The following is a 12245-nucleotide window of genomic DNA, read 5'->3' as shown; positions in this document are numbered from 1 at the left end:
TGGTCAGAGAAGCCTCTTTAAGAGAGATAACAATTAAACTGAAACATTAAAGATGCATGAGCTGCACTAAGACCTGGGAAGGAGCATTGTAGGCATGGAGAAAAGCATGTACAAAGGCCCTGGGGCGGGAATGAGTTGGGTGTGTTTGGAGAATTCAAAGGGCAGTGTTGCAGCTTTGAGGAGGAGGGGAAGCAAAGGAGAAAAAGGAAAGGGCAGGAGGAGGAGGAGTGCAAGAAGAAAGCAGTGTCAGAAGAGCTTCCTGCAGCACTTAGAATGACTATTCAGTTTCTATGCTTCCGAGTCTGCTCACCTTCCCACATCCCTGCCCCCAGGCAAGGTGATTTGTTCTTTCCTGCTCTTCCCCTTTCTCAGGCAGTCCATGAGACATATTTGCAAATATCTAAACCACAACTATAAAGAAGTCAGTGTCTGAACCTATAAAGAAGGTTCAAGTTATTTCCTGTGGTTCTCCTGGGCCTCAGCAAATTAGCAGATGTCAGTAGGCCCCTATTTAAATTTCCCTGAACTTTTCATGGCAGTTTTGAATATTCTGTGAAAGTGAGAAGCCTCATCTATGTAGAGCCCACAAAGGACTTCTGGTGATGTAACCTAACTCCTTACCTTTCACATCTTAGCCTCAACTCCAGCCCAGACAAGACACCCTCTAAATATGAGAAATTTCATACCAGCTAGAGCTGGTCAGCCATGCAGGAAGCTGTATGTGATGTAGTGAGCTCCCTGATGCCATGGGAGCTCCAGCATAGGCGCCTATGACAGAATCAAACACAACTGCACACTGTCCAAGAAAAAGCAGAGAGAAGAAACAATAACTCAGATAAACCGGGCCACTTGCCACTCCACGTGATGCACTCATGTGCTCTAATGTCGTGAGAGGAGACTCTCAGCTCCCCTCCCTATTACCTGGTACTTTGTGTTGGTGAAGACAGTGTTTAAGGGCAAGCAAACGAACTGTATTACCTGTTGTTACTCAGCTGAGGAAACACTGGTCTCTTCCAATGCTGGAGGGAAAACTAACAGTACTTATTTAGACTTATTGAGAAATGTCAATTTGTTTCTATTTCCCACTAACAAAACTATCTGGATAATATCCTATAAATAAGGCTAAACTGAATCCTGAATATAGAACATTGAAAAAGGTTTTATCTTATGTACAATTTCAAAGGATTTTTAAGGAATAATTTTGACTTACATGATTTTTTGCTTTCCATAGTCCCTCTTGGATCTAACCCTCAAGTTAGATGGAACTCCACTGTACTCAAATTATTTCTTTTATTCTCATTCTGAAGGTATACCCCAGTGAGATTTTCTTTTTAATTTTTCTTTCTCTCCATCCTCTTCTTCTTCCTCTCCTTTCCTTCTCCTCCTTTGTCTTTCTTCTCTATCCTACCCTCTCTTGTTTTCCTGCTTTATCTACTTTTTCCTTCCTTCATTTATTTCCTTACAGCTTCCTCCTTTATTGAGGGAGAGGGTGGAACAGAACAGGCCATTCTGTCACACTGGCCCCTTTTTTTTCTTAATATGAAACCTATTCACACACACACACACACACACACACACACACACACAGTCCTTCCCCTACAGGTTCATTTAGCAGGTATATCCACTTCACATGCTGTTGAGAAGACCCATCTAGATGATGTTTCCCTAAGTGAAAGAACATGAAATTTGTTTTTACATGACTATGTATTAAATATGGGACAGAGCTAATTGTCCCCTCCAAATCCATTTCACCTTCATCCTTTTTGAAAAATTAAATCCCTCCCCCAGGTTTTAGCTGGATATATGGCTGCTCAGCTAAACGTGGTATTTTTCAGGCTCCTTTGCAGCTAGGTGTGGCCACATGACTACATTCTCACCAGTGGAGTGTGTTTGGAAGTGCTGGGTGCAATTTCTGGATCACATCATTGAAACAAAGGCTCTTGCCTTCTACTTGTTTCTCCCCCACCTCATTCTGACTGGGACTCAGATATGTTGGTAGTGAACTAGTATAACCATGCTGATGAGAATAACACTCTAGAACAGTGCTGTCCAATAGAAATAAATTCAGGTCAGGTGAAATTCATTGTATTTATTAACAAGTATCCTGTAGGAATAAATGTAAAACAAGTAAAACTAATTTTAACAATATATCTTATTTAACAATATAAACAATTATCACTTCAGCATGTAATCAATATAAAATAACTGTTAATGAGAAGTGTATTCTTTCATACTAATTATTCAACAATCAGTGTGTATTTTAAACTACAGCACATTGCACTTCAGACTAGCCACATTTTGGCTACTTAGTTCATGGCTACCTATTGCACAGCAAAGTGCTAGAAGACAGCTGAGCAACAATATAGAAGGAACCAGGGTTGAATTTGTGGAGCAAAGCTGCACATCATTTTGGACTTCCCATTTAGCTCTTATTTAAAACACTGTATTTTGGGGACTCTTTGCAACTTGAGCTTAGCCTGTATCCTGACTAATATAACATGGTAAGAGTTTTTTTCCCCTTATAGAAATTGATATTGACCTACACCTAACATTCTGTATAACAAGCAAATAGCATAATAGTGAAAAGCTCCTGATATTATCAGCCCATCTTTGTGAACATGTCAGCAATTGCAATCTGTTGTTCTAGTTGAATCAGTTGCCTCAGTGGAATAACAACTTAACTTGTATGGTGGAGTACCCAAGTTTTAAACCTTGAAAAATTCCAATCAGATATGCTTTCACTTTTTGTATGTTTTGATTTTTTTGCATTTCATGAAACTCAAAGAAATAGGCAATCTCTACAACCATCAAGCATTTAGATACACATACATTTTTAACTTTTATTATCAATTTGAACTATATACTTATTAAAAGGGGTTAAAGCTTAAAAAATAAAGCTGCATAATAAAAAGAGGGGAATGGTGCAGGAAGAGAGGGGAGGTGGGGGGTGACTTAAACGGATTACCAATATCATCATCAGTATTAATTTTTTAAAACCCCACTAAGAAACAGTTTATTCAAAAAAACCTTATCCAGCTTAAATTTCTCAGATTCTACATATTTACTTTTCAAACCAATAATTTTGCTGGATCACATAATATTTGCACATAAAAAAAAAAGCAACAATCAAATTAGGTTTTCTTTCCCCCTATCCAATTTGTTTCTGTTTCCCCAAAAGCAAAAGGAATTGGCTAAAGATTGACAAGGTTCTTCATGTTTCTAAATTAATCCTCTGGTTTATGGGGAAATGCCATACTGAGGTCTATAAAAAAAAAAAGCAAATGTAAGTAAGGACTCATCATTTTAAACTTTGTGTCCCAAGATATGTCAGCTACTGTCTTGATCTGTTCTTGTTGTTTTCCTTCAACAGAGACTTACCATCCAGAAGTCTGAGGGTAGCTGAGTGAATTCATTCTATTCCTAATTTATTTTATTGAGTCAGTACAGAAGACTGGGTAAGGGCACAGATTTAGGAGACAGACACTCCTGAGTTTGTATCCTAACTCCACTGGTTATTAGCTGTGTGAACATGGGCAACTTACTAAACCTCTCTGAGATTCAGTCTTCTCATCTGTAAAGTAATAATAATAAAAAACCACCTCAAAGTACTATAAGGAATAATGAGATGAGTAGGAAATACTTAACACAATGTCTCATCCGGCACTTAATGCCAAGCATCTTTCTATTTCCAAAATAATCATCATATAATGTATATATTTTTAGCACATATTGTGTGACAGTTTCTTTTGACATGGATTATTTCTAATCCTCAGAGCAACACTGTGGTGGGTGCAGGGTGGTACTATCACTTTATAGTTAGAGAAATTTTGGCTCAGAGAGGTTAAGTGGCCTGCCTCAGGTCACACAGTGAATATGTGAATGAGCAGAACTGAAACAGCCAACAGCAAATCCTGTGCTCTTTCCCTGAGGCCAAGATGGGGCACTCTGGGACCCACTCTGCTATAGCAGTGTGGGCCCCAGAGTGGAACAAAGAAAGAGAAGGCAAAGCAGCTTTGGAGGTCTCAAACCTCCTAGTTTGGAACAAATCCCCCAATTATGCTTGAAGTTGGACAAGCTTTTGAAGTCTCAACTGGACATTCTTTTCCCATCAAGTTTCTTGAAATTTCCCTTTAAAGAACATCTAGGAAAAGCCACTCTCATTAGCCAGGGTTTGGCTTTATTTTCCTAATAAACAGACCTTTGGACAGACAAAAGAGCTTCTTTTATTTTCAATCAATTCTTGAACATTTTAGCTGATTTTCTTCTGTTTGGCTTGAAATTGTGATCCAGGAATGCCTGGTCCTGCAAATTGTCCTTTAAGGGAAGCCTCTTGAGGATCCTCAACTTGTTATTTTTTAATCACTGTAATCTCCTTTTCAAAGGAGGCCATGGTCAGAAACAGAGCAGGCCTTTCAGAGCTTTCTAAAGCATAATTATTGCAGAGGCAGGCAGATTGGGGGGACAAGGGAGGGAGAGGAGAGCAGAGAAGGGAGAAGTGGTGGAGATAGAAGGAAATCAATATAGTGCTAACAACTCGGGAAAGGCTGAATAATAATCTCAGTTGGATCCTGGCTTTGAGAAGAAACCCTGCATTTCAATATTTTTACAATAGCGACCCTGGTATTCCAGTCTAGAGTACCTGAAAGAGATACTGGGGTGAGGGACATGGAGAGCAGAAGCTGCTCGGGGATGAACTGGAAAACCAGAAACAAAGATATGCAGCAGAAAAACAAGCTATTAATTCCAAGGATTCTGAGGGGCCCCAATTCAGGAAAAAATTAAAAAGCTAATAGAGCACCAGGAGAATGTTAACTTCCATAGCCCTAGGTCAATATCCTGAGCAGAATGCATTAGGTTTACTTTTAACATAATTATTCTAAGAAAGTATAAGCCAACAGAAAGCCTCACAAACTAGGCCAGTGCCCTTTCCTTCCCAACTTTGAGTAGCAGAATCAGGTTTGCTAATCTGAGAGTATTTTCTCAGAAGATCTCAGCGTGGTTCCTGCAGGATCTTCATTTTGAGATCTCTTGGACACCAGAAAGGAGAAAAAATGATTGCCTACCAACAGCCCGAGCAGGGGCATCACAATCCAAAAGGCGGATACTTTAGGCTAGAATAACCTGTAGTGTGAAAGTCTAATGCTTCGCATACCCCAGTCCCGATTCCTACCTACCAGCTGTGGACACTTACGCAGTCATGTGTGAATACAGATGACCCCTCCTCCCCTTGCTGGGGCACCCCAATGCCAGCGCTCAGCCAAGGAGGGAGGATTAGTGTGGGAAGAGATGCCTGGGCCCCAGGTTAGGCCTGAGGTTTAAATCACCTCAAAAAATCCTTCAGGCTTTACATCAAGAACAGTCTTAGGCAAGGCTCCTAGGATGGACAAATCAAACATTCATTCATTCAGTTAACTCACAAGGACACACACACACACTTCAGAAGCAAAGCAAAGCTGCCCAGGCACATACCTCCATTATTAAACCAGTATGGGCCTCTTATCCAACTCATACTTTACATGTATTGGGGACCTTCAGCACACTCATCTTTGTAAACTCATTTACCCCCTACATTTGGTTGTAGGTTGAATAAACAGCTATTTTCACAGCTGGGAAACCGGTTCAGAGAAATTAAAGAACTGACACAAGGTCACACAGCTACTAAACCCAAGTCCGTCGGACTCTAGAGCCACCTCTTTCCCTGTCACGTGGAGCTAGGGCAGTTTCCCAAGGAACCCAGGTCCTCCGTCTGGGGGAGAACTAAAGCCAGTGGGGTTACCCCGCTTGCCTCCCATCCATGGAGAGCACTGGCTACTTCCAGCTCCGAGGAAAGGCTTAGTGGCTGGTAGGTTCGTCTCGCTCCAGCAGCCCGGCCAACCAGCCACTCCTTCCCGGGCTGGGCCGGGTATTCTCAGCCCCGCGTCTTTCTCCGCAGAGTACCAGGGATCCTGCCGACCCGCGCGCCGGAGTCAGAGGCGCTCCTCCCCCGCGCTGAGCGTGTCCGCGTACAGACGGTCCCTGGGTAGAACCAGGTGGACAAGTCGGGGACACGAACTCGGAAAAACGCGCGAAGCGTTCTGAGAAGGGTGGCCCCCTGGTTCCGGTCGCCTGTGTTGCCCCAGCGTCCGCCGACACTGCCCCAAACTTTCTCCAGTGTTCCCACCGCTTCCTCCCGCAACGCTCTAGGAACCAGGAAGGCGGGGATGGAAGGGCCGCGGCTAGGAGCCCGTTTGCCCCTCCAAGTCGCTCAAAGATCGCCCTGTCCTGCTTGACACCAGCGCCGACTTAGGAAGGAGAAGGGGGTGTGGGGACACACGTCCTGTCACTCCCCGCCCGCGGGGTCCTAGGTGAGGCCAGGCAGGCTTCCTTCCCTGCCCGAGGTCCTACGTCTCCACCGCAGAACCGCAGCTGCTGCTCGGGAGAAAGATGTCCGGGGTGGTACCGGGCTGAGGAGAGAGAGGCGGTGAGCCGTGGGCGTGGAGTCAGGGGTCGGTCCGGTCGAGCTCCAGCCCTGCCCGGGAGGCGCCCACCTGCTTGGAGATCCCCTCCCGGCGCTCCGGAAAGCCCGCTCTCAGCGGAGGAGCGTAGGCGCGACACGCCTGGGGCGCGGAGGCTCGGGGTTGCGGGAGGCAGGGTCCCCCAGCCTCCAGGGAGCCAGCCTCAGGAATTCGGGCTTCTTTCCGTCCCCACCGGGTTCCCCTTCCCTCTCCGGACCTACCCAGGGCTCTGTGGAGACCCGTTTCACTGGGAGCCTGTCCTCTAAATCCAGGGTCTTCTCGCTCGCCGGGACCATCAGAGAATAATTTGGTGGTATTTCCAGGAACCCTTCCTAAAAGCTTCAGGCTCTTCCCTGTCTCCTCCCCGCGCCCCGGGACCAGTTAAGGGAGAAGCTGAAGTCCCTTTTCCTGAAGGAGTCTGTCCGGGGAAGCCGGAGTGGCCGTCCCGCCGGGGCCGGTCAGCGAGAAGCTGGCATCCTCTCTCTCAGGGATGGGAGAGCGGAAAGCCCGAGCCACCACCTTGTTTGGGACCTGACTGGGAGAAGCCAGGGTCCCTCTCAGCCAGGCCCGCACGTCGCGCCGCTCGGCCACAGCCCACGCCAGCGAACCCCGCGTCGGACTTGGGGCTGCACCGCCCGGCTGCGGACCCCGCGACGGCCCCAGGCGCTGGCTGAGGAACCGCACAGAGCTCGCTGCTCAAAGGGCTGCGGGCAGCCAGGACCGCAGGGCACATGCGCCCGGGGACTGTGCGCCCTCCTTAGGCATCGCGCGGTCGGCGCCCTCCGGGAACCGGGTCCCGCGCCCCCAACGCCACGCCGTGCCACTTACCGCGGTAGCTGGTTCCCGGCTTGTAGAAGTCAGGGTCGCCCTCCACGCGGAGGCTGAACTCGGTGTAGCCCTCGCGCCGCGTGCCCTGGGCGCGCAGGATGCGGCTGCAGTAGCCCTCCGACTTGGGCACTTTGTCCAGGGTCTCGTCCGAGAAGGCCAGCGCTGCGGCCAGGGGCAGCGCCAGAGCCAGCAGCGCCGGACTCCGGCTTAGCCTCTGGGGCGCCGGGGACAGCCTCATCCTCGCCGGCCTCCAACTTTGTGCCGCTGCCGCTGGCCCTCGCCACGCGACTTCTGCCCTTAGGGGTCCCCGCGGAAGCGAGAGCTGGCGGAGCCCGGGCGGGGAGAGGGAGCTCAGAGCCTGAGCTGGCAGCTGGGAGACCGTGCCCGCCCCGGCGTGGCGGCTGCCGAGCTGCGCTGCGCGGAGCTGAGCTGAGCGAGCCGAGCAGCGCGAGGAAGGGAGGGCGGCGGCCAAGAGCCGGAGGAGGGAGGGCTGGCTTTGCCCAGATCCCTGAGCGCAGCGCCGTTTTGTTTCCGAGCTGGCGATTAGCGGCTCGGCCGTGTTTATTTTGCGACGCCGGATTCCCAGGGTCTGGCGAGAATTTCGTAAGGCCCAGGGACACTGCGGGCTCTGTCCCACTGCCAAGGAGGTTGCGGCCCCCACCTCCGGCTACACCCTGAACCCCGTGGAGGACGGTGCCCGAAGGAGAGGGAGACTGAGAACTAACTTTCGACGCACACCTACTCTGGGCCGACCAATACTCTGGGCTGTTTGCTTATGGGATCTGCTCACCTTCTCCACTCTGACCGCCCGACAAAAATATGACATCTACTTTCACTGACTTTAGAGATGAGCAAACTGAGGCCTGCAGCCAAACAGTTAAGGCAGAATCAGGTGTCATGACTATCTGACGTTTGCTCTGTTGAACAGGTCAGACTGGATGATGAGAAAGTAGCAGGACTCATCCAGTGGGCCCAGTAGACACAGAGCCTGTAACACTCCCTGAGACTGCTGAAAACATTTTCTATAAAATCAGAAGAAAGAAAACATTTCAGTCCAATAAAATATTGTACTATATAATATTAATATATTTCTATTTATATCATCACAGTCATAAAATGTTTGCTATTGTTTTATGAAGGAAGGAGCCCACAAAGACAAAAGTGCCTAAGGCCCCTGAGGGTCCTCATTCAGCCCTGGAAAGTAGTTTTCAAAGTTTCAAAGAAAGGCCTGCATTTTCCTGTTTAGATGTTAGTTCAGGTTCTCAGTCCCCAGTGACAGATGTTTAGAGAGGAGATGAGCAGAGGGTTCACTGGGCAGAGCCTCAGGCACCACCCAAGGCCAGGCAGGATATGTCCCAGTTGCAAGAATATCTCCCGGTGTTTCCTTGAATCAAACCTTAGTCCTGCCATTTACCCATTGTGACAGATGGACTACTTTACCTTTCCAAGCTTTAGCTTCATGCTCTGAAGGAGCATGTGTGTGTGTGTCTGTGCAAATGTGTCTGTGCAAGCACACCCTTATTCTAGGGGGTGCTGGAGTTAAGTGAAATGACCCATATAAAACACTTAGCTTGGTCTCCAGTGTATCCCATGCACATGCCCCTCAGTGGGTGGGGCTGGGCGAGGCCTAGGTACCACAGTAATGAAGACGAAGCCCATCTTGGAGACACCTCTGTGCACAAGCATCACTACGCAGGTGCTCTCAGAATCTTTGGTTACCCACCTCCTCCTTCCCCTGGGCTTCAACACACCTCAAAAGTCTGCATTTAAAAAGCAATCTCTTTTGCTTTCCAGGTCAGGTTTTTCTCCTTGGCATCACTAATAAAACAGCCTGGAGGAGCCATCTGCATTGGAGGTCTCCATCCCTCCTTACCTGCCCACTTACTCCTTGGTCCTCGTGCTGGGACTCCTGCTGCCACTATTCATTGGGCACCTTCCCTCAGAGGTCACCCGAGAGGGCCCACTTCCTGCAGCCAATTATGTAATTTCTCAGTCCTGTTTTCCCTTGACGCTCAACAGCACCTGATACAGCTGATCAGCCCTCTTTTACAGAGTGACACTCAGATTCCAGTCTTTGTCCCGAGTGAATTATTTCCAGTGTCACTGTGCCAGCTGAGAGCTCATGCTAGAATCCCTGGTGCCCAGTCCCCATCATCCAGCAATCTTTCACTGAGTATAGATTTGGGGCCAAATCTGTCCTGAGAAGCGGGACACCAGAGGGAACAAAAGTTCATTCATTCATTCATTCATGACAAAGGCCCTCCAAGTTCTCTGCTCTGGGATACAAGGCAGACCTACTACTTGCCTTTGTAGATCTTACAATCCTGTGGGAAAGACAAATATTAAATACATAGTTACATACATCTTATCAAATTATAGTTATGATATATGCTACAAACTAAAATAAGTGGTTCATGACAGTTAACCAATTTTATCTCAGAGGACAGGAAACTACAGAGATGAATAAAATGTGGTCTCTGTCCTCATGGAGTATTTTGCATGTCCAAGAACCCAAATATGTGCTCTTAAATGTCTTTTCACTGAAATCAGCATATTTGAATCTGGCAGGGAGATGGGTAGGCATGGAGCAAGCAGAGATGTAAGAGTTAATTTTTAAATGAACATTAGCAGGAAAACCAAATCAGGTAGAATGCCCATTAGCCCCCTTCCTCCAATTTTCTGGATTAGAACCTATAAAATTGCCTGCCTTGGTGCCACAGCTAAAAAGGGGGGAAAAAACCCAGGATTCAAAATGGGCCTCACCAACACCAAAATGGCATTCTTCCCACTACACCGCATTGCCCTCCTCATCTGGGCTATGACAGCAGGCTCTAGGCAGCCCCTCTGGCTCCAATCTCACTACCTGAGCTAGATTCCCTAACCCAGCTCTGCTGTCACGTCAGACCACTGCTTTCTCTCCACACATCCAACCCATCACCAGGTCATTAGTTGCACCTTCCAACTACCTCTTGAATCTGTCCACTTCTGTCCATGTCCTCTGCTACCACCCCTGTCTAAGTTGTCATCATCTTTCATTCTCCTAACTGGGCTGCCCACATCTATTCTTGCTCCCCTCCACTCTGTCCTCTGCACTGAAGCCCAAAGGATCCTTTTTAAAATGCAGATTTGAATGTCAATCCTAGGGTAAAAACTTTTTTCTTGGCTTTTCAGGGCTTTTAGAACAAAGACAGATCTTTCAAGTGGCCCCCGAGGTCCTGCCTGCTTCATCTGCCCCCCAGGCCACACACCCCTCCTCTCTGGGACTCCGGCCACCATGGCTCTTCAGTTTTGTGAACTCTTGCCTGTGCTGTTCTCTCTGCCTAGAATCCAGTGCTCTTTTCTCTCTCCTACCCTGGCCCTCTTCCAGCCAACTCCTATGGATTCTTCAGATCTCAGTGCAAAACTGCTGCCTCCAAAAAGTCCTTCCTGATTTCCTACCACAGATCCACCCCTCATTATATGCTCTCCTGGAACCTGATACCTTTTCTCTTAATATTCTTCAGATTTATAATTATGTATTCTCTTTTTATGTTTGACTTTCACATTTTGTATTTGTTCAGTATTTGTCTCCATCACTAGATTCGAAGTTATAAGGGCAGGGACTGTCTCTGGGGCTCTTTGCTGCATCCTCCATGCATATCATAGTGTCTGCCTCCCGAAATATTTGTCTTATGCATAAAAAGTCTTTAAAACCCTCCCAGTGCTCTCTGACTCAGCCCAAGTTCTTCAAGTGACCTTCAAGGTCCTTCACTATCTGGCCATAAATCCCAGCACCCGCCAGCTGGGTACCCTGTGTCCACCACTTGCCATCTTGCCTCTTCACCTTTGTTTATAGCTTTCCCATCACTTAGAATGTCATCTCTCCTTCTACGCATTTAAATTTGCCTCTCCTCCATGGAATGAGATCCTGCATTCTCTCCTCTGGACTTGAGTGGAATTCATGAAGCAAAAGTTTCTTACTTCGACTATTGTATTTTGGTGGATTGTCATGAACTGTTTCGTATGTGTGTGTCTCATCTCCCAGCAATGAATCCAGTTTACTTTCTATTTAATTTCCTGTTTAGATGTTTTGTTCTGTTGTAAAATACACTGGACATCAAGAAATCTCTTTCCAGTTTTGTAGCCTAAGGCAGAGCTGATGTTAGTTGCTAGGGTGTTGCTAGGGAAAGTCATTTAGCTGAGGCAGATAATTAACTATCAGTGTGTGTGGTAAGTCACAGTAGAGAAAAGCTAGGGGCTCTACTTCTTCAAGAAAAAAAATATTCCTTTGATTGGTGAGAGGTGAAATCAGTCTTTATCTCTGTTGATTTCTTTGCTTTAAGAGAACAAGGAAAAGGAGTTTCTAGATTAGTCTAAGTATGATCATTGAAACACAAGCAACAAATGTTTGCCTCAGATGCAGATTCCAAACTCCATCCCACACCTATTGATTCTGCACTTTGATCAAATTCAAAATAAATAGGAAACCACCATCCCAGAGTTGTAATTCAGACTAGAAATGCAAAGATTCTAGTCTTTCTTCCCCACATTTTTGGCTGTGTGAGGCTGAGTGGTCTTGGCAAGTCATAGGACCTGTCTAAAGAGCTTATGTGCAAAATTGGGAATAGTAATACCCATCCTGCCTGCTTCCTGGGGTTTTGATAAATAAATGGGTAACTGAGACAGTAATTTATAAACATCAAAGTGATCACCAATAAAATAAAATTAGTGTTTTTACCTTTATTAATTTAGAACAAGAATCCAAAAATGTTATGTCTTTGTTTCTCTAGCTCATACAGTTATACTCATAAGTTTTATGGGAAGGAGCTTCTAGAAAAAGAAAGTAGATAGATAATAAAGGAAGCTAAACTGCACAAAATGATCTATTTGTAATCTGTTATAAGGAAAAGCCTGGAAGCTGTCTGCCAGAGGTTCAGCAGGTTT

At 46.6% G+C, this 12245-nt stretch overlaps 1 protein-coding gene across 1 annotated transcript in view; it reads right to left on the bottom strand.

Moving 5' to 3' along the window:
• Window positions 1-7984, bottom strand: part of SPON1 (spondin 1) — a 282260-nt gene extending 274276 nt beyond the window's left edge. The window contains exon 1 of the mRNA XM_036918065.2: window positions 7323-7984. Within this exon, the coding sequence (XP_036773960.1) occupies window positions 7323-7560 (238 nt within the window). The 5' untranslated portion in view covers window positions 7561-7984. The remainder of the gene's footprint in view (window positions 1-7322) is intronic.
• Between the last annotated feature and the right edge of the window lie 4261 nt (window positions 7985-12245).

Source organism: Manis pentadactyla, chromosome 9 (assembly GCF_030020395.1).
Source record: "Manis pentadactyla isolate mManPen7 chromosome 9, mManPen7.hap1, whole genome shotgun sequence".
In the NCBI taxonomy this organism is placed as follows: domain Eukaryota; kingdom Metazoa; phylum Chordata; class Mammalia; order Pholidota; family Manidae; genus Manis; species Manis pentadactyla.
Note: the sequence above shows the minus strand (reverse complement) of the source record. Positions and strands in the feature narration are given on the sequence as shown.